At 41.5% G+C, this 22,010-nt stretch overlaps 1 protein-coding gene across 2 annotated transcripts in view; it reads right to left on the bottom strand.

The window, feature by feature from the left end:
- si:dkey-12j5.1 (uncharacterized) overlaps positions 1–22,010 on the bottom strand; it is a 192,627-nt gene that overhangs the window by 39,506 nt on the left and 131,111 nt on the right. For both annotated transcript variants that reach the window (XM_060900199.1, XM_060900200.1), the window contains one exon: positions 7,253–7,306. In XM_060900199.1, the coding sequence (XP_060756182.1) occupies positions 7,253–7,306 (54 nt within the window). The remainder of the gene's footprint in view (positions 1–7,252; positions 7,307–22,010) is intronic.

Genomic DNA, 22,010 nt, shown 5'->3' with positions numbered 1-22,010 from the left:
ATCCTGGAAGAAAACCTATTGAAGGCTGCAAAAGACTTGAGACTGGGAAGGAGATTCACCTTCCAGCAAGACAATGACCCTAAACATACAGCCAGAGCTACAATGGAATGGTTTAGATCAAAGAATATTCATGTGTTAGAATGGCCCAGTCAAAGTCCAGACCTAAATCCCACTGAGCATCTGTGGCAAGACTTGAAAATTGCTGTTCACAGACGCTCTCCATCCAATCTGGCTGAGCTTGAGCTATTTTGCAAAGAAGAATGGGCAAAAATTTCAGTGTCTAGATGTGCAAAGCTGGTAGAGACATACCACAAAAGACTTGCAGCTGTAATTGCAGCAAAAGGTGGCTCTACAAAGTATTGACGCAGGGGGGCTGAATACTAATGCACATTTTTCAGATTTTTATTTGTTTAAAATTTTGAAGACCATTTATCATTTTCGTTTCACTTCACAATTATGTGCTACTCTGTGTTGGTCTATCGCATAAAATCTCAATAAAAAACTTTTAAGTTTGTGGTTGTAAGGTGGAAAAATGTGAAAAGGTTCAAGGGGTATGAATACTTTTGCAAGGCACTGTATACCCTAGTTTGCCTTTGATTGTCATGTGAACTTGTGAACACAAGCCAGTCCACATATAGCCAAGTGTCCAATTCTTGCTGGTGATGGCAAAGACGATTAACTGGTGGTGCTAACTAGACTTCTAATGTTTATATCAGATTATGACACTGCTCACATTAAACTACAACTGACTAAAATGTGACATTTCTATGTGACCTTTGACTTCTCAGCGGAACTCATTCATCAGCGCCGTTTGTCCTCTCGCACTACTTATAGTACATAATTTATCACCTGATTTAGCACTGACCAAAAAAAGTGACAGCAAAATTGTGTCCAAATGATGCCAAAATCTGACAGCGGTTTCCTCCGGGTGCTCCGGTTTCCCCCACAGTCCAAAGACATGCAGGTTAGGTTAACTGGTGACTCTAAATTGACCGTAGGTGTGAATGTGAGTGTGAATGGTTGTCTGTGTCTATGTGTCAGCCCTGTGATGACCTGGCGACTTGTCCAGGGTGTACCCCGCCTTTCGCCCGTAGTCAGCTGGGATAGGCTCCAGCTTGCCTACGACCCTGTAGAACAGGATAAAGCGGCTAGAGATAATGAGATGAGATGAGATCTGACAGAGCAAGCCCAGATTATGACAAGCGTAAATTTAACTGATATACTTTTCTCCACTCATTTGTGTCTACAAGACTGCATTTTTAATTTCAAATATTTAATTGTGAGTACTCCCACACCTCCTCCTCCCACATGTCCTCAGACTCAGGAGGAACAATGCGGATTCCCTCCTGGCCATGGAACGGTGGACCAGCTCTTTACCCTGGCAGGGTTTGGGGGGGTTCATGGGAGTATGACCAGCCAGTCAACATGTGTTTTGTAGATTTGGAAAAGACTTATGACTCTGTCCCCGGGGGGCTCTTGTAGGGGACACTGTGGTAGTATGGGGTATCGGGACAGTTGCTACGAGCCATCCGGTTCTTGTACAACCAAAGTGTGAGCTGTGTCCGAATTCTCTGCATGAAGTCAAACATGTTCCCGGTGGGTATTGGACTCCGCCAAGGCTGCCCCTTGTCGCTAATCCTGCTTGTGATATTCATGGATGGGATTCTCAAGGCACAGCCAGGGTGAGGAGGGTGTTCGGTTTGGGAACCTCAAGAATTGCATCTCTACTCTTTGCAGATGATGTGGTTCTGTTGACTTCTTCAGAGCGTGACCTTCAGCAAGCACTGGGATGGTTTGCAGCCAAGAGTGAAGTTGATGGGATGAGAGTCAGCACCTCCAAGTCTGATGCCATGGTTCTCTGCCGGAAAACGGTAGAGTGCTCCCTCCGGGTTGGGAGTGAGTTGCTGCCCCAAGTGAAGGAGTTCAAGTATCTCAGGGTCTTGTTCACGAGTGAAGGTAAAATGGAGCGTGAGATGGACAGGTGGATTGGGGTGGCGTCAGCAGTAATGCGGGCGCTGTACCAGACCGTCGTGGTGAAGAGGGAGCTGAGCCGGAAGGCAAAGCTTTCCATTTACCGGTCAGTCAATCTACATTCCAACCCTCACCTATGGTCATGAGCTTTGGGTAGTGACCGAAAGGATGAGATTGCGGATACAAGTGGCTGAAATGAGCTTTTTCTGCAGGGTGACTGGGCTCACCTTTAGAGATATGGTGAGGATCTCAGACATCCGGTGGGATCTCGGAGTACAGCCACTGCTCTTTCATGTCGAAAGGAGTCAGCTGAGGTGGTTTGGGTATCTGATTAGGATGCCTCCTGGGCACCTTCCTTTCGAGGTTTTCCAGGCACGTCTAACTGGGAGGAGACCTCGGGGTCGACCCAGAACACGCTGGAGAGATTATACATCTCATCTGGCCTGGGAGCACCTTGGGATCCCCCAGGAGGAACTGGAAAGCATTGCTGGGGAGAGGGACACCTGGAATACCCTGCTTAGCCTGCTGCCACCACAACCCGACTTTGGATAAGTGGAAGAAAATGGATGGATGGATGGATGGATGGATGGATGGATGGATGGATGGATATTCAAATGTTGTTCTGTTTGTATTATAGCTACAGGTGGAGAACACTTATATCACATAATAAAATGAATTCTAAATGTTTATTCTTAATTCTAAAGCAAAGAAATACATAAAACTCTTCTCAAGCATGCGAATGATGTATATGTTTGTCTGTGTGTGAGTATGCGTGAGTGTATGTGGGTGGGTGGGTAAGAAAGATGAAATGTCATGTCCTTTAAAGAAGGTGTGTTATTTTAGTGTAGTTTATTATATGATGTGACAGCTGTGCTGGCATCCGCGCTCATAATTCCCACAGCTGATAAGTTAAACCTTCATGCACACACAATTCCAGCAGTTCTCAAAACATACATTATTTATTCAGCCATCTGAGGCAGGCAATGTCAGACTCACTTTTCAGACACACTAAAAATACAGAATTGTTACAGACGACACTGACAAAGTGCACAAATATCACAGACAACAAATGACACGTACACAGCCATTCATACATACAAATTAATGAGTGAGGCACACAGACGGTTGGCTTTAAAAATCTATTAACTAACTGTACATTTCTCAAATAAGATGACAGACTTTTGCCATTGATGCAGTATAAATACACAGGTGATTGTAGAAAATCGCACGTGTTGATTGATTGAGAAATTCAGGCTATCCTTTGATTGCAATCCTTGACTCGCAAGCGACATCAAAGCAAAATAGAAACCCGGATGTCGGCCATGTTGGTGGAGGTGTTGGTGGGGTCAAGCGACATTCCACACAAAACAGTCACACATGCGCAACTCTCTTTGTTTTTCCACTGCTTTAAGCGTTCTTTTAGCTATGCCATATCTTTGTGCTGTATATGGTTGTGGTCACAACAGTACTTGTGACCGTGGTATGTTCTGATTTTTTAGAATTCCGTCTGTGATTCGGAAAGAGGGCGAGGAAACTCTGAGGCTTAGTACGGAGAGGAGACGAGCACGGCTGAACAACATCGGCAGGGCTGATCTAACAGAGGCTAAAACCAAAACAGCTCGCGTTTACAGTAATCATTTTATCTCAGGTGAGATTCAAAAGCTTTCTCGATAATATCACGGAAGCATTTTATTTTGTGTTGCTAGAATTTTGTTATAAAATGAGTGTTCTCTTGTCGTGATTCACTTGGTTGTTGTTAGAATTTTCACATGTGTATTACCATTTCGCATCTAGGAGCGCCAGCAAAATTAGACGATAGAAACAATCCAGGGCGGCACGGTGGTGTAGTGGTTAGCACTGTCGCCTCACAGCAAGAAGGTCCGGGTTCGAGCCCCGTGGCCGGCGAGGGCCTTTCTGTGTGGAGTTTGCATGTTCTCCCCGTGTCCGCGTGGGTTTCCTCCAGGTGCTCCGGTTTCCCCCACAGTCCAAAGACATGCAGGTTAGGTTAACTGGTGACTCTAAATTGACCGTAGGTGTGAATGTGAGTGTGAATGATTGTCTGTGTCTATGTGTCAGCCCTGTGATGACCTGGCGACTTGTCCAGGGTGTACCCCGCCTTTCGCCCGTAGTCAGCTGGGATAGGCTCCAGCTTGCCTGCGACCCTGTAGAACAGGATAAAGCGGCTAGAGATAATGAGATGAGAGATGAGATGAGAAACAATCCAGACTGGGCACCCACTCAGAACATGGGCTATGTTTCATCCAAGGTCGGACTTGATTCTTCGGCAGCCAAACCAGATAGAACATGATATCTGGGTACTCGATGGTCGGTAGAAGCTAGCCTGGGCCCGCCCATCCTAAGCGTGACGCAACACGAGGGCCTGTTGCGAGCTTAGTCTGGCCAGGCAAGCTATCTACAGCTCTTCCAAGCTCCAGAAAAATCGGGAACCAATCAACTTTGAGCATCTCCAACAGCCCTGGGTAGAGGCGTGTTCAAGGCACTGACGTAGTAGAACTGCGACCGGAAGCCATAGATTGTTTACAGAATCTATGCCGGAAGCGCTTCATTCACGCTTCCGCATCTATTACGCATAGATGCTGTATTGAAAGCATTCAACGAAAGTTCTCATTGAAAATGGAGCAAAGAGCAGCCCTGGAGGTATTTATTGAAAGGAACGACGTTTTCGCCTTGCTCCCGACCGGCTTCGGTAAGAGTTTAATCTACCAGTTAGCCCCGTCGCGTCGCATACGTCAGAGGAAAGAGTGATGTGATTGGTTTAAGCTTCGTCACAGCCTTTTCTGGCTTCGACCAGTAGCAAACTGAGGCATTTCAGGGAGGCGGGTCAACCACGGGCTCTAGGAAACGGTTGGGCTTAATATCTTGGCCAGACCAATAGCTCGGAGAGCTTTGAAGTCGCGTTAGCCAGGCTAGGTAGAAGCATCTTCAGAAAAGTCTGACTTTTTGAAATGATATGGGTCCAAACCACACACATCTATCTTCTCTTTGTATTGAATCTTAACTTGACCATTCAAATCGTTGTAATACTGGGAAAATTCAGCATTGTTTACAGATACACTTTCAGTGGCTGCCATCCTAGTTGCTTTGTATATCCACCATCATGGTGGACGCTCATGACGTAGCACATTTTGATCACGTGGTTGCAAGCCATCTATAGATGTCACTTCGGGTAGCGATCTGCCTCATTATACATTCAGATTTCCAGCTGATGGGCAGGAATTGTATTTGTTTCCAGTCGCTTTGCAGTGGTTTCTTGTGTTTCGCCTCCAAATACGCCAGATTGTTGCTCTGTATTTGGATGTTCAAACCAATCAAATTGAGAAAAAAGACAAAAGGTATTATAGGATACCAAAAGAAGTCGTGTACGAGGGTGAAGGAATGAAAAACATCTCAAAAAGACGCCATGAAAAATGCTTCACAATCCTTTCACTGTGTTCGAAAGGAATCGAGAGTCCACATGCTCCTGTTTGCAGCGATCATGTTGTTAAAGGTACGTACATCATGATACTTTATGTATCTAAAATCAAAAATCCTAATGTTAAATGAGTTTTCTTATGTGTTGGATGGTGTAAAACAAACCATCGATGAAACTACGTAGCTTGTAGGTCGACCTCGATTGGAACGCGACTGTTTATATATTTTTTCAGGTTGTCCAGTGATGTTAATTCATAAGTCTGAGCTACATTTGAAATGTCATGAAATAAAATGCAAGTTATCATTGCAAAAATGCCTCCAGCAGCTCCGACTTGAATCACATACAACGCTTTGTCTTACATTACTTACCCTCGCAAAAATAAGACGATTATTGTCCTTTAGAAGTCTTAGTCCAATGTCATGAACCCAGCCACAAACAAAAAAGTTATAGGTTTCAAGACTTTTGAAAGCTGTCATTTGATTCTTCGTGTAAAACAATGTTTGGACCATCAGATAACTGGAAACGTCTGGAAACTGTATGTTTGGAAAGTTGTTGAAATCTCTTGAAATGGCCGGGGTTTTTTAGCTGTAGGGGTCCAATCCATCGCACAAATATATTTTTTCTTGATATTTCAATTTTGCTTTTGGTTCTAGTCCTTTAACATGGTCAGATGTAGAATGTTTTCCACAAAATGACAATGGACATGTACTTGGTTTGGACGCTATCTTTGATTGTTGCCCGTCACTTGGAAACCGGAAGTGAACCAGGAGGCAAAAAGTCACATGATTGCAAACAAAGAATTTCTCAATAATCATCTCTAGCAACTCGGTAAAATGGCGGCCAATAGCTTTGTCACCGTAAGTGAGTAAGAATTACAAATTATGAAAGAAAATGTTGTTCCTAGAAGCACTAAAGATGCTATGAAGTTTGGTCTGAAACTATTCAAAGGTAAGGTGGAATTGTGATTTATTTTATCCATTTCAAAACAAAGTAATTTATGGGACTCGACGTAGATAAGTGACAAGTCTGCGCTGCACCTTTATTACATTTGCATGCTACTTCTGAAGTTTGAAATAAATTATTTTTTTAATATGATTTAATTTTTTTTAAATAATCACCTGTGTATTTATAATAAAACAATTATCCGCCTCAGGCTCAGTGAACATCGGTGAATAATAACCTTGACTTCGTCTTGGTTATTATTCACCGATATTCACCTGCAGCGAATAACTTCATCTCATCTCATTATCTCTAGCCGCTTTATCCTGTTCTACAGGGTCGCAGGCAAGCTGGAGCCTATCCCAGCTGACTACGGGAGAAAGGCGGGGTACACCCTGGACAAGTCGCAAGGTCATCACAGGGCTGATACATAGACACAGACAACCATTCACACTCACATTCACACCTACAGTCAATTTAGAGTCACCAGTTAACCTAACCTGCATGTCTTTGGACTGTGGGGGAAACCGGAGCACCCGGAGGAAACCCACGCGGACACGGGGAGAACATGCAAACTCCACACAAAAAGGCCCTCGTTGGCCACGGGCCTCGAACCCGGACCTTCTTGCTGTGAGGCGACAGCGCTAACCATTACACCACCGTGCCGCCCCCAGCAAATAACTTAAATAATAATATAATAATAGACATTTTATCTTTATTTCCTGAAAGCAGTAGCAATCATAATACATAAGACAGAAAACAACTCTAAGAAATAGCAATAAACATTGTATGTTATCCATGTATTATTATTTTTTTTAAATGAAACCTGGAAATTGGAAAAATTAAAGCAATTGTGTAAACAACATTTCAAATTATGAATATGCAAATATTACAAATGCAGTCACTCACCTGTACAACCTCATCGTCCTCCTCTAACAGACCCTCCAACACATCCGTGGCCATCTGAGGAGAGAAATCCCATTCATCTTTACAGTTTACTCTTTGCTACTTATTAACATTATGTTACATTTCTTGTTAGAACACAGCACTATCAAATTCTCAATTTTGATTGGTCAGAAGGCATAATCCATTTTCACGATGATTCATTTGCTACGACAGTAGTTCTAGCTCCAAGGTAAGTCACAGGTTTATCGTTTCTATAGTAAAAGCTTACACAGGGATTTGTACAGCAGAAACTTACGTATCCCCCCACTCTCGCTTATATCAGAATGCGACCAATCGAAGGAATAGGACACGTATGATGAATGTTGACTTCAACAAATAATTAACCCTGAAACAAGTAAGTAAAGAGCAGTGTCTCTCCCCAGGGATTTCAAATAGCATCCTGGTACACTGTCATTTTGAAATAGCATTTTGGTTCTTGAAATAGCATCAAAAATCACCCTATATGTTTCGTAAATATATTCAGTCAGTAAACAGGAACAGGAATATGCGACAGACCTGAAAACGGTACACACAGTATAAAACCCCAAGCTGAAGCTCGGCACCAAATATCAAGCAGTTGTGATTTGTAGTTGCTGAGAAAAGTGTTACGAAAATTTTGTAAATCCACGCTATACATGTATGTTTCGTAAATACATTCAGTTGGTAAACAGGAAGTTGATGTGCGACAGACCCGAAAACGGTATACACGGTATAGAACCCCAAGCTGAAGCTCAGCACCAAATATCAAGCAGTTGTGATTTGTAGTTGCTGAAAAAAGACTTTCCAAGACCAACCATCTTTTCAGGTCAGAATATGATCTTCCAACCAGAAAGTAGGCTGAATCCAAAATAGTTTGCTGGCTATTTAGTATTCATCTTGCAACTCATCTTGGGAGCTAGCTGCCCTGAAGTTCTTCCAGTTTGGCTTTTATATTTAATTTCAATGATGGTTCACAAAGCCGTCCGAGTTTAAAACATATCAGCCAATGAATTATCCAGGACTCTACCTGTTAAGGTATCAGAAACTTATGTGAAGTTATTCTATTACATGCTTGGTTGTCTGTAGCTAATCCACAATAAACCATATAGCCTCTGGATTATCCTTATGGAGAGAAAATTAAAGGATTAACACTCTGTTAGAAGGGCTTTTATACTATTGGTTAAAAACCAGTCTGCAGCTGAAATGGCTTCTGTGTCTGCATTAATGCAAGAATCTGACATGTCGTACTTTTCTTTATTTAGGCCTTTGGGTGACTGTCTGTTTTTATTAAGGACAGGGTTTATGCAGCACAACCCTATGTTCTGTCTCATCCCCTTTATTTTTCAATCAGTTAACTGTCACTAGTGATAAAGTCTGGTTACATGGAGGAATTACAGTTCTCCATAATCTCATCTTTCAGCCTCATGATGACTGTTTTGTAGTGAAATAGTACTCATTATAAAGATACAACAGACTGAAAATACCACTAGATATAACTATATCAAAGCCCCTCCCACACCAGGATCTGGTCTTCCCAGGCAGTCTCCTGTCCCAGTACTAAACAGCTCTTTGAGGAACATGGGTGTGGCACTGATCTCCATATCTATAGCCCTCGGCCTCTCGCCTATTTTACAGCTAGGGTTACAGTGGGGGGTTAGTCCTCTGGCAACCACGAGAGTTTGACTCTCTACTCGCATCTGTATTGCAGCGTGCCTTGTCAGATGGCAGTAGGTACCATTTTTATGATGGTCTTTGGTATGGCCCGACCGCGAGCAGAACTCATGATCTCCTGGTCGAGAGACGGGCATGCTAACCACTAGGCCAACTCGCAGTAGATATAAATATATGCACCTTTCCTGAAACTGGCCAACTGTCCATTTACTAGTAAAATCACCTTTGGAAATCATGGGATGATATAAATTTGTATATTTAGTTCATTTCCAATGTGTTGGATGTAAATCCCACACCAAGAAGCACAACAGCACAACTTTCCAGGACTTAATCATGATTCTCTCAACAATTCTATAACAGTCTGCCACTGAAGAGATGGCTGTTTCCCTGAATTTAAGCATTTACCAGATGTGCTGGATCAAGTGCTATTTTATAAGCTGCCAAATAATGAGAGTGAAACCCAAGTTCAAATATAGCCGCAAGCAGCAATGAAGGACCCAAGCACCTCCGGTTCCGTGACCCGTCACACGTGGTCATCCGAATCTGGAATGAAGCTGATGAACCGTCTAGGAGCAGTATAGCAGATACTGATGAAAAAAGCCACCCTTTGTGTTGCCAAATGGTGGCACTACACCAGAGGGTCACTTTGGGCATGTGGATATCATCAGAACCATCATATCCTATTCACCTGTGAAGTTTGAGCCATATCAGGCAATGCATTGGCGAAGTTATGACATTTCCTGTTTACATGGCTTAACATAGAAATTTATTGTTTTTGCCTTTTCAACATCTTGCAAGATATCGCAAATCCCTTCGCAATTCAAAATCAACATCATCTTGACATCACATATGCCAAATCTGGCATCAATCCAACAAACTGCCTAGGAGAACGTCAAAACGTAGCACGTGTCAAAACGCACAAAACCAAAAATAACTCACTTCCTGTTGAAGATGGCTAATGCAATGTAAGTTACAATTTCGTTCATCTTGCGGCACCCCACACATCTACCAAATTTGACACGGATAAGTGAAACTTTATACCGTGCAAAAGTCTCAATGACATGTGGGGGCGCTATGGAGTTCCCCAAACACACCTGGGGCCAAGCCTCTATCCCTGAGTAGCGGTGGCCAGGACTGATGTGAGTACCAAATTTCATGAGTTTTCACCCATGGGGACCACCTCAAAAATGGCCAATTCTTGAAGAAGAGGAAGCATAATAACAAGAATCCTTAGGAAAACAATCGGGCCTTGCGCCTCCGGTGCTCAGGCCCTAACTAAACTTCTAGGCGTACACTAACTCCAAACAGGTAAATGTAATGAATACAGAGTCCAAAAAGTCAACTTAAGTACCTGTGCAAGGCAACTCCATATAAGTGAGAACTTTTCCCCATGTAAATACTGAAATATATCTTCTGAACTTAATTCGCCGACTCAAGTGTGGTCATAGTTACTGACTTTTAAAATGTAAATATAATCACGGCTTTCTGACATCATTTCCCTTTTCCTAATCCAAAAATGAACAATTTAAAAATCAGAGAAGTAAAATATACCAAGTGTCTGTACTTTATATTATTCTACTACTCTTACCTCTTACAGTTTTCGAAACTGAACCCTCCGAACTGAGGCTGACATACACATGCTGTTGCCATGACCGAAATTCTTATTTTCCAGAAATGGCCCGGCGCTGGCACGGTGGTGTAGTGGTTAGCGCTGTCGCCTCACAGCAAGAAGGTCCGGGTTCGAGCCCCGTGGCCGGCGAGGGCCTTTCTGCGCGGAGTTTGCATGTTCTCCCCGTGTCCGCGTGGGTTTCCTCCGGGTGCTCCGGTTTCCCCCACAGTCCAAAGACATGCAGGTTAGGTTAACTGGTGACTCTAAATTGAGCGTAGGTGTGAATGTGAGTGTGAATGGTTGTCTGTGTCTATGTGTCAGCCCTGTGATGACCTGGCGACTTGTCCAGGGTGTACCCCGCCTTTCGCCCGTAGTCAGCTGGGATAGGCTCCAGCTTGCCTGCGACCCTGTAGAACAGGATAAAGCGGCTAGAGATAATGAGATGAGATGGATGGCCCGGTGCTAGAGCTCAGTGGTCTCGGTAATGAGCATAAACATGTCTGAAAGTGATTTCTTTAGTCTAGTCAATTTCTTTCGAAAGGTGAACCACATTGTATACACTCACTGGCCATTTTAATAGGAACACCTGTATGCGTATGCGTAGTGCTCTATTGTTACACTCATTCTTACAATACGATGACAGTGACTCCGCCTCCATGAGGCAGTAACCACAAAAATGCTAATTAGGTAGACAGGAATAGGTAGACAGACAGACAAGAGGAAATACTAGGTAAGTGTAGACAGAGAGGAAGTAGATGGAAGAAAGAGAGACAAAAGTGATGAAAATCCCTTTTAAGAATCTTAGGCCAAGTTTACATTAGACCGTATCTGTCTCGTTTTCTTCGGGGATGCACTGTCCGTTTACATTAAACCGCCTGGAAACGCCGGGAAACGGGAATCCGCCAGGGTCCACGTATTCAATCCAGATCGTGTCTGATCTGGTGCTGTGTAAACATTGAGAATACGCGGATACGCTGTGCTGAGCTCTAGCTGGCGTCGTCATTGGACAACGTCACTGTGACATCCACCTTCCTGATTCGCTGGCGTTGGTCATGTGACGCGACTGCTGAAAAACGGTGCGGACTTCCGCCTTGTATCACCTTTCATTAAAGAGTATAAAAGTATGAAAATACTGCAAATACTGATGCAAATACTGCCCATTGTGTAGTTATGATTGTCTTTAGGCTTGCCATCCTTCCACTTGCAAGTGGTAAGTGATATGCGCTGGGATCACACACACAGCGAACTCAGTCCCGAATCACAGCTTGTGCACTTCACTCGCGCGCTCTGTGAGCTGCACAGGGCCGGAGTGCGCACCCTCCAGAGGGCACTCGCTGTTCAGGGCGGAGTGATTTGGAGCGCAGGATGCCTGCGGAGCCGAGCGTATCCGTGTATCGGTGTTGCTGTGTGCACGCAAATCGTGTATTGGTGTTGCTGTGTGCACACTAATTGTTTTAAAAACGTTAATCTGATGATCCGCTAATACGGTCTAATGTAAACATGGGCTTAGATCATCCAAAATTTTGCCTAGGTTGGAAATTATGAGCTAGGTTAAAAATTTTAACCCAGATCAATCAATCAATAAATAAATAATCACCTAGGTTGAAATTTTTTTTTACCTGTAACAGATACAATGCAGTGAGTATCATGTTTAATAACATATTTTAAAAATTATTTTACAATTTGCAAGAACACGGAGAAAAGAGTGAGTAAGTATGAATCAGAGCGAGGTGCAGGAAAGAAGAAAGAGAACAGGGAGCATCATTCAGGGGTTACATAATTTAAGGTACTGACCAGCCAACTTACGATCCTGCAAGGCCATAAAATTTGGTCTGGACTTAATAACAGCATATTTAATGTGACACTTCTGACAGATCCAATCTACCAGATCTGCACTACCAACCTCGCTGGTAGGTGATGGTTTAAGTCTGTGTGTGTGCGCGTGAAAATGTTCTTAGCCATATAGAAATGTGCAAGCTCATAAAAAATGAATTGTAAGTTACAACATTAATCAAAAAAAAAAACACGGGTACATGACTGCCACAGAGAGCTAGAAAAATCCTCAATTAAATTAAGGCTTTGGAATTAGGAGCCAAAATAATTACTTTAGGGACTGATTTTTATTCACATGCACTCTTTCAGCTCCCTGTGCTGACGCTCAAAAGATGTTGTTGATAAAAGTGGGACAAAAAACCCCAATGCAACAGGGCAGCAGGAAACTGATCACCCAAAGTGAAAATCTAAATCAGGGGTCGGCAACCTTTTTGCCATGTAGTGCCAATTAGAAATTTTCTTGTTAATTAGAGTGCCATTCAAATAGGTGCTGTTAACTATGTGTAATTAGACACCACACATTTTAGACGGATATGGATATTTAATGCATTGAGCAAATGTAAAACACCATTGCACTTGTTTTATGCCATTAACCTCACACACAAGGTTTAAGAACCCCCCCCCACACACACATTGGATAACAACATTGCAAGCAGCTTATACAAATTCACAAAATAACATCCAAAATCTTTCAGTAGGTAACAGGCTCAAGTTATTCACAATAAAGACGTAGCAGCCTAATGGAAATGGAACTGATGAATAATAAAACTGCAGAAAAAAAATTTAAATAATGAGTGTCAGAGAACATTGACAAGTAGCCTACATAAAGTGGCTTAACAAGAAACTGCAAATTTGAAGTAGCCTTGTTACAAAATAAATGTTTTGCCTATCAGTCAGTGTGATCCCTGGCCCTGCTTCCCCTTACTTAGCTCCGAGATGTGGGGATGGTACAGTAATTGGTCACTAAGTTGGACGCATGCTTCCGAATGGCCTGTTGTCAGACGACTTCGGGAGGGGCAAAGTACATTCTTCATGTGCGAAAATATCTGTTCACACAGATATGTTGACCCGAACACTGACAATAAAGCCAGTGCGATATTGCGAAGACAGTTGAACTTTTCGGGTAAAGATGCCCAGCAGGATTCACTGCCAAACGTGCCACACTGTTCACATCTACGCTTTCGTCAAGCGCAATGCTAAACACCGCTGCATCTTTTATGCCAGTTGTTTGCTGCACCCTTACGTTTTCTGCCATTTCACCAATTCGTCGCTCAACAGTTCTGGCTGATACGGGCATGTCTTTTATTCTTGATTTTATTGTTTCTTTATTTGGCAGCCCCGCAGAAAGACTATCCGAGCTGGAGAGAAAGGCCTCCTTAATGTATTCACCGTCTGTGAATGGCTTTCCATGTTAGCTATGCAGTGAGAAATTATATAGCTAGCTTCAGTGGCACTGTTTTTAGCTGAGGTAAAGACTGTTAAAGTGTGGGCTTGCTTCCCATATCTGCACACTGCGCGTGAGAGTGATTCGTCCCTATCTGCCTGATCTTTGAAAGTCTTTCCGTGCTTTGCCTCGAAATGACGTTTAACACTGGATGCTCGAAACACAACACTTTCAAAACACAACGTGCACACAGCACGGTCCCTCTGAGAAACGAACCCATATTCTTTGGTCCACGAGGAGAGGAAAGCCTGAACTGTCGGCTTCTTTGCCATCTTAGCGCAACTGCTGCATCAAGTGGGCCCGTCTCGTGAGAAATATGGGGAGGGGGAAGTGTTGCCAGATTGGGTGGTTTTAAGTGCATTTTAGCGGGTTTTGAACATATTTTGGGCTGGAAAACGTCAGCAGTATCTGGCAACACTGGGGGGGGGGGGGGGGGCGCTATATTGTTGTGTAGTCATGCTAAAAGAGCAGGCTCACCATGCAACAGCCAATGACAGTTCAAGATGACGTTTGAACATTTTTAATGTGTTGAATAATTAGGTTTGTGTATCATCGTCGGTGTGCCACTGGAAATTCCTCGGCGTGCCAGTTGTGGCACGCGTGCCTAGGGTTGCCGACCCCTGGTCTAAATGTTTTAAAAGCCATTTAAAAATGTATGCGGTTGCAAATTTAATACTCAATTTCTTTCAATATCACCAGAGTTGCTACTTCTAATAATGAATTATGAATATAGTTCCTGTGTGCCGTTATAGTTACTATAGTGTTGTATTTAGAGTTGAGTTGCGCGTACTTGGCGTTCTCAAATCTACCTGGTCAGAAGGTGTTTGACTAAAGGGGGAGCCATTGATTCTGGAGAAAGATTGGCGATACTATTTGAATTCAACAGCCAAGCAAATACACATTTTTTTTTTCAGTGCTCCTTCAGAAATCCCACCCCACCTCCAAATTCATAGACACGCATTGCTTCGGCAACAACACTAACAACTGGCCTAGCTGACCAAAAGAGAAATAGATCAGAATCCAATGAATGTCTCTTTCTTATAGCTGAAGCAAAACGAAAATAATATAAAACAGCGGCAGTTCTAGACCAAAATTACTAGGAGGGCCGAGGTGGGGCCAGTGTTTTTTTCAGGGGGGCACATATAAGGACAAAACATGGCAATATTTAAGCGTTCAAAATGTTTTGTTTAGTTTATTTAAAACCAAAACAAAATACATTGAACATAAATACAATGAGATAAACATTCTGTCTCAATAGCCTAAACATAAAATAAACTGTGCTCAATAAATCTTAAAACCATGTTTCTCTTTTTTGTAAAATAAGATTTCTATTTTTGCATACAATGAACATTTTATCTGTACAATGAACCTTTTATCTGTACAATGACACTTTAAATTCACAGCATGAATGAATTTTCTTTTTCACAGCATGAGACTTGAATGTACGATCATTATCTAAATCACACTGTCATCATCTCACTCTTTATGTACAGTAGGGGGGAAATAGAAAGAAAAAATAAATTCACATACAGTGGTCTCAGAATCACCCTATAGCATTCACAGCAGGCTGAAACACTACAACAACAAGATTCTGCGATTGTGACTCCTTGAGAAACGGTCTACAAATGCATCAAGGTTCAAAGCCTTGGACCTTCTGGATTCAATGCTGAGCACACCAAGATTGCTTAGACGCTCCTCACTAATGGTGGATCGGAGGTAGGTCTTCACCAGTTTCAAAGTGGAGAAACTCCGCTCACAAGAGGCAGAGCTCACTGGGAGTGCCACAGCTATTTTGCATAGTCTAAAGAGCTCAAAAAATACTTCTTTATATGGCTCAGTGAAACGTGTCAACGCTACTGTATCTGATGGCTTTTCAATCAAAAAACTTCGGACGTGACAGCTGTTATCTCTCACATCTGAAGTTTACAATTCGTGCTGCTGCTGGTCTTTCTGCTGCAGGTAACAGTGTGCGTGTAGCGCGTTAAGGAGTCCGTGTAGAACACTCCGTCATGTCAGTTCCGATCTTTGAGCCAGCGCACGTCAAAATTAATAAATCTTATTATCTGTTCACCACAGGGGCCAGGAGCAATTTTACAGGGGCACTGGCCCCCCCTGGTCCCCGTTTAAAACCGCCTATGATATAAAATGTAATCAAACAAACAACATGCAAGCACACAAGCACTAGCGAGAGTTAGCTGTTTAGCCAGTTTTAAAACTAGTGACTAAAAAGAGGACTGCAAGTTTGAAGCTAAGCTAACAAGAAAGGTAACAATTACCTCGCATGGCATTTCAAATAATGCATCAATACAAATAATAAAACTTGTGATTTTAGGTCTATGTGGCTATAAAACCCTTCGCAAATGTTGTACAAACAAATACCCTGATCAAGTCAAGTGACTTTATTGTCATTTCAATAATATACAATACAATACAATAATATCCAGCTGGTACAGTATACAGTGAAATGAAACAATGTTCCTCCAGGACCATTGACAGCTACGTCAGATGTAGTCCAGTTTATTGTCCAGGGAGCAACCACTGGAAATCAGAATGGATGGAAAAGCCAGCCAGCTATGGTTTGTTTTTTGTTTTTTTCTGCTTCCTCCAACACCCACCACTTACTACTTACGATGCTCCCTCTCCTGGCCAATGACACGCTTATCTTTCTTCTTCTTTGAGGTTTATTGGTGTTCAGCAAAGAACAATTTGGTGCATTACCACCACCAACTGGTAAAGATCAAGGTCCCTGTAGCTTGCACCACCACCCCTTTCCCTCATCTCCCGCCAGAGTTGCTACATGCCCAATACACAATCCTCCTCAGTCTTCTTTTCCTACAAGTTATGACATGGAAAAAAGTCACGTATTTGGTAAACTGCTAGCTCCACGGCCAGTCTACCAGCCTTATTCTGATCATGAATCAATAAAGATTCCTCAGCCCAACATGTTATTTAATTCAAGTTGATAACATTGATCCAAACATTCAATTTTTTTTTTTCAACTAAGCAGAAAACTTCCAGTCTACTCTGCTGGTGCGGCCATTGTGGAAATCACGTGATGCACTGCTACGTGCTGATTGGTTGAAAAGTGAGTGACGCTGAATTCGTCTGCAAGAAACCACGCACCAATTTTTAAATGTTAGCTGTCAGAATGAGTAACAAAAACGGGACTAAAGGCTCACAACAACACACAGTGTCATGGTATGGAAGGGTTGGAAATTAAACAAGTAGTACACAAAGTCGAAATTTATGATACACTATGTTCCTTCAAATCATTATTCTCAAGTTTGAGTGCGCTGATTGGGGATACTGATAGGTAAAACAGCACGGTGTATAAGGTTCATGAACACCATTCGAGCTTTGGCCAATCAGCACGCAGGAATGCATCATGTGATTTCCAAAATAGCCGCACTGGCGGAGCAGATTAACTTTTTGGCTTGATTCAGAAAATCAGCAGCAGGGGACACCAATATTGATTTGAAGTTGCTGAAACGTTGATTCGGGAAACCTTTATTGTTTTGTGATCAAACAGAGACTGACAGATTGTATGTGGAGTGGACCGTTCATGAATTACAGCTTTGGGGATTTTTCCATGTCATAATTGTAGGAAAAGAAGACAGAGGAAGATTGTGTATTGGGGCATGTAGCGACTGTATCTCCCCCTTCCCCTTGTCCTGTGCATGAGCACGAACGTCCCGCCCCCTGTTGCTGATTGGCTGGAATAGTGATGTATGGATGGGTAGGAGCCACTTTGTTAGTTGACCATTTACAGAGCCAGGACTGTGTGTGAACACCAGATTTTTTTCAGTACGCACACAGAACGGACGGCTAGTGGACCAGGAGGAGATGTTCACTGAATTTGACAAAAAGCGTATTGAAGTAGAATTAACTGACTGCACCTTTAATGTTCTCTAACGTTAGTGCTGGCTGTAATTCAAATGATTGATATAAATTTTAGATTAAAATTTACCTACAGTATAGTAACAGCTCATTCACAGGAACTTGTATTGTGTAAATGTGATCATTCTCTGATTAAAAAGTGTTGTAATTTATGGAAGGAGTCTCCAATGCCAGCGCTTTATAACAGTCAGTTTTTTCGACAGGAAAGTTTTTTGTAACTTTGTATATGACAGGCTGTATTGGTTTCCCCCCCCACTTATTAGCTTCGAGAACGAAGAAAGGAAGGCAATATTGATGAGGGAATGACAGCTTATAGCTGCTGTAGCATAAGTGATAAAAGAAAATAACTTGTTCTGCAAAATTAAACGTAAAGTATAAATGTTAAAATACACAACGTTAAAAGATTAAAATGAATAAAAGATTTTAATAACTAGCAGATTGCTGTGGTATAAAAGGAACGAAACACTTTGCTGTTATATGAAATAATCAAATCTGTTTCACGTCACATGACCCTGTCGTTGATTAGTTTTCCAGAACTACGTGCTTGGTCAGTTTTATCCCTTATTCATGCACGAAAAAAATGTTTTTTAAAAAAAAAATCATATAATACCAGTGAATGAATGTGCAATTTAAAGCATAGTGACCACAGGGTAACGTATAATTGCTACTTGTCTGTGAACACATTAATATTAATAGGAATGTTCTGTGACTCAGAGACCTCTTATCTGCTTAAACAAGTGTCCTTTCTTATGTGCAATCTGGGAACCAAGTGATATTTTAACAATTTAATTCATTTTGTGAATGGCTTTGAAAAGAAGCAGCATGAACTTTGCATTCATGAGAGTAACGTGAGGACTAAGAGCATTTGATATAACTTGTACTCAATCTTTCAAGACCACGAGGACTGTGTGTATGCACGTTTCTATGCAAGAAATAAAATTTATCAAGGTTATCTTATGTGTGAGGATATGTGTATATTTCCACACGCTCCTGGCCATGCGTATGCATTTCTACTTAGTGGTAGAAAAGTGTAATAACAGGAAACGGACTTTGCGTACGATCTATCATATCGGCATAATTAAGAGAGTAATTAATGATTTTGGTGTTCACAAGATGTAGAGAGAATTTAAAGTAAAATCTTCTAAAAGAGCTGATTGAGCTGATACCTTGTTTGAAGATTTGGCTCACGAAGCTTTGCAGAAGGAATGTGTTTTTTAGCACCGCTGGGAACTGTATGCCGAGAGTGAGAATTGGATCAGTAGTCGATTTTGTTTGCCCAGTGCAGTTTTAGTTTCTCTCTGTTCTTGGACTTTTAGCTTCAGGTACATTTCAATGAGGAATCAGAGAAGGTGTTGGCGTTTCCCAACAAAGTACGAGTTGGTTGGTAGTCTTCCCTTCGTTCATGTCTCTCACACTGCAATGCATTACATTTCTAAAACAAGTGTTGCCAGGCAAAACAAACCTCGCCCAGCAGCACTAATTTTATTCCTATATACGTTGATAATGGTAATATTTCCTCAATCATCAGCTGTCATGACCTTGACCCCCAACCGCTAAGAAAACTATGAGAGATACCCCATCATGTAGCATATCAATGGAAGCAGAATCGAAAGATGAACATTTTGGAATTGGTTTGAAGTAAATATGATGAATATGAAGGAAGGTATCATGAAAAACATGATTCTGACCTTCTTGGTGATCTTCACTGGATGACCTTCAAAATGTTGGAGGTTCTATTTGAGACCAATGCCCATCTATCCTGAAAGTTTCATGAAGATTGGTCCAGCCGTTTTCCCTTAATCTTGCTAACAACAAGTGTTGCCAGGCAAAACAAACTTTGCCCAGCAGTACTTATTTAATACCTATATGCTGATAATGGTAATATTTCTCAATCGTCAGCTGTCATGACCTTGACTCCCTCCTGACATTTGGCCCCCAACTGCTAAGAAAACTATGAGAGATACCCCATCATGTAGCATATCAATGGAAGCAGAATTGAAAGACGAACATTTTGGAATTGGTTTGAAGAAAATAAGATGAATATGAAGGAAGATATTGTGAAAAAACAACAACAAAAAAGATTTTGACGTTTTTGGTGACCTTGACCGGATGACCCTCAAAATGTTGGAGGTTCTATTTGAGACCAATGCTATCCTGAAATTTTCATGAAGATTAGTCCAGCTGTTTTCCTGTAATTATGCTAACAAACCCCACCAAAAACAATACCTCGCCCCCCTGGTGGACTCTGGGCTGGGTGAGGTAAACAGTAGTGAAAAAGACAGCAAAAATGACAGGTTTTCATGCCATCACAGAGTCTCTAAGTGTAACTGAGAAAAGAGAATGCACGCGCACACACACACACACACACACACACACACACACACACACACACACAGTGTGAGTCAAAAGTTTGGACAGACCTTCAAATTCAAATGTTTTTGTTTTATTTTTATGAATTTAAAAGACACGTCATATCTTAAAGTAATGATGGATGTTGTCTCTCTTTACTCTGTTGAACGGTTCTTGAAGTAATATGGATTATTACAGTTGTGGTGTGGAATAGGGTTATTTACTGTATTTTATAATTTACTATTTGATCTCAAACACGTTAAGAAGGCAAGAAATTGCACTAACTTTTGACAAGGCACCTGTTAATTGAAAAGCATTCCAGGTGACTCCCTCATGAAGCTGGTTAAGATAATGCCAATAGTGTGCAAAGCATCATCAACGTAAACACTGGCTACTTTGAAGAACCTAAAATATGAAACTATTTTGTTTACCCACATAATTCCATATTTTCTATCCACATTCACTGGATATGAGCAGTCGCGTGCTCTGATTGGCTACTCTACTACTAGGCTATCAGCTCATATACCATGAGTAGAGAAAAACAAAATGGCGGCACACATCAAGTCAGATTTATCTTTGTTATCAAACATTTAAAAGAAACAGAAATAGCTAAAAGAATATAGTTTCCCCCCCCCCCCACTATCTCCTGTTCCACACTCCAGCCCAGTCAGTGACAGTAATGCACCTTTAATTCGGTTTGCTAACCGTCAAAAAAAGAAAAAACCCAAATGAAGAAGAAAATGGTAGACTGTGTTACTGAACCAACTGAGGACGAAATAAAAACTCTACTCAAAAACAAAACCCCAAAAAATACAAAAAAAAAAGCAACAAAATATGGAATGAAAGTATTTCATGGCAAGAACGTCTTTTTTTATTTTTCAAGAATTATTATTGTAGCATTTGTCACAAATTGCTACTGTCATTTCGCTGGTTTGTTTACATTCTAAGCGGAAATTATTTTGTCGGACGCTTATAAAGTTTTTATTGATCGAATTTGCAAAAAATAAAAATGCCCTGTTTCTCAAAATCCAGTGAATGTGGATAGAATAAAACAGTTATTCCACTCAATCTCGTCATACACAGCTTATAGCCAACTCAGTGTTACGCGCTTCATTGGCTGTCAGCTCATGTACGACTCGATTTCGTGGAATAACTGTTAAATATTTTCCATGTGTTATTTTATACATACGTTTTATATAAATGTGTTTTGTATATATATATATAAAAATTATTTATTAGATAGACTGTACTCAAACTACTCATGAAAGTGCTAAAAAATTTGTTTTGCTCTACTTCATGCAACAGTACCTTTACCTCATTGTTGGTGAAGTTAATCTTCTTAGACCTTTCATTATGTTCCAAGTAGCATCACAAGCAGGCTAGTATACTTTTTAAATAGAAGTCGTTTACCATATATGGCAATTTGAGGGCGTTTCTTTATGCAAATAAGCGTGGCCATGCGCAAGCATATCAATTTCGAATATGTGGGATTTATCAATGGCCGTTGCATACAGCTGTGTGTACGCATGTGTGATAAATACCAATTTTCTCATGCATACCGACAGGTCTTACGCACTAATAGTACTACACACACACACACTGATGAATGAGCTGTCTGATGAGCACAGTCACTGGCTGTACCTGTGGTTAGCCTCTCGTCTAATTCTACATTTGCATGGTGCACTATGCCTTTTTTTTTCCATGTTCTCTTAAATGGCTGTGAAAATTGATCCGCAAAACTGAGTGACATCCACTAAGGCTAAGAGCAAATTCGGTTGCACTTTCAAAGACTGCAAAAATACAACAGAAGCAAAACACGAAATTGCTGCTCAGTGAATAAACTAACCAATTCCCATTTACAGTCTGTCCATTTTTCATTTATATGTGGTAACAGTCCACAGTAAATCGATGAGGAATTTTTATACCATTTTAAGGGAACT

Source organism: Neoarius graeffei, chromosome 19 (assembly GCF_027579695.1).
Source record: "Neoarius graeffei isolate fNeoGra1 chromosome 19, fNeoGra1.pri, whole genome shotgun sequence".
Lineage (NCBI taxonomy): Eukaryota > Metazoa > Chordata > Actinopteri > Siluriformes > Ariidae > Neoarius > Neoarius graeffei.
Note: the sequence above shows the minus strand (reverse complement) of the source record. Positions and strands in the feature narration are given on the sequence as shown.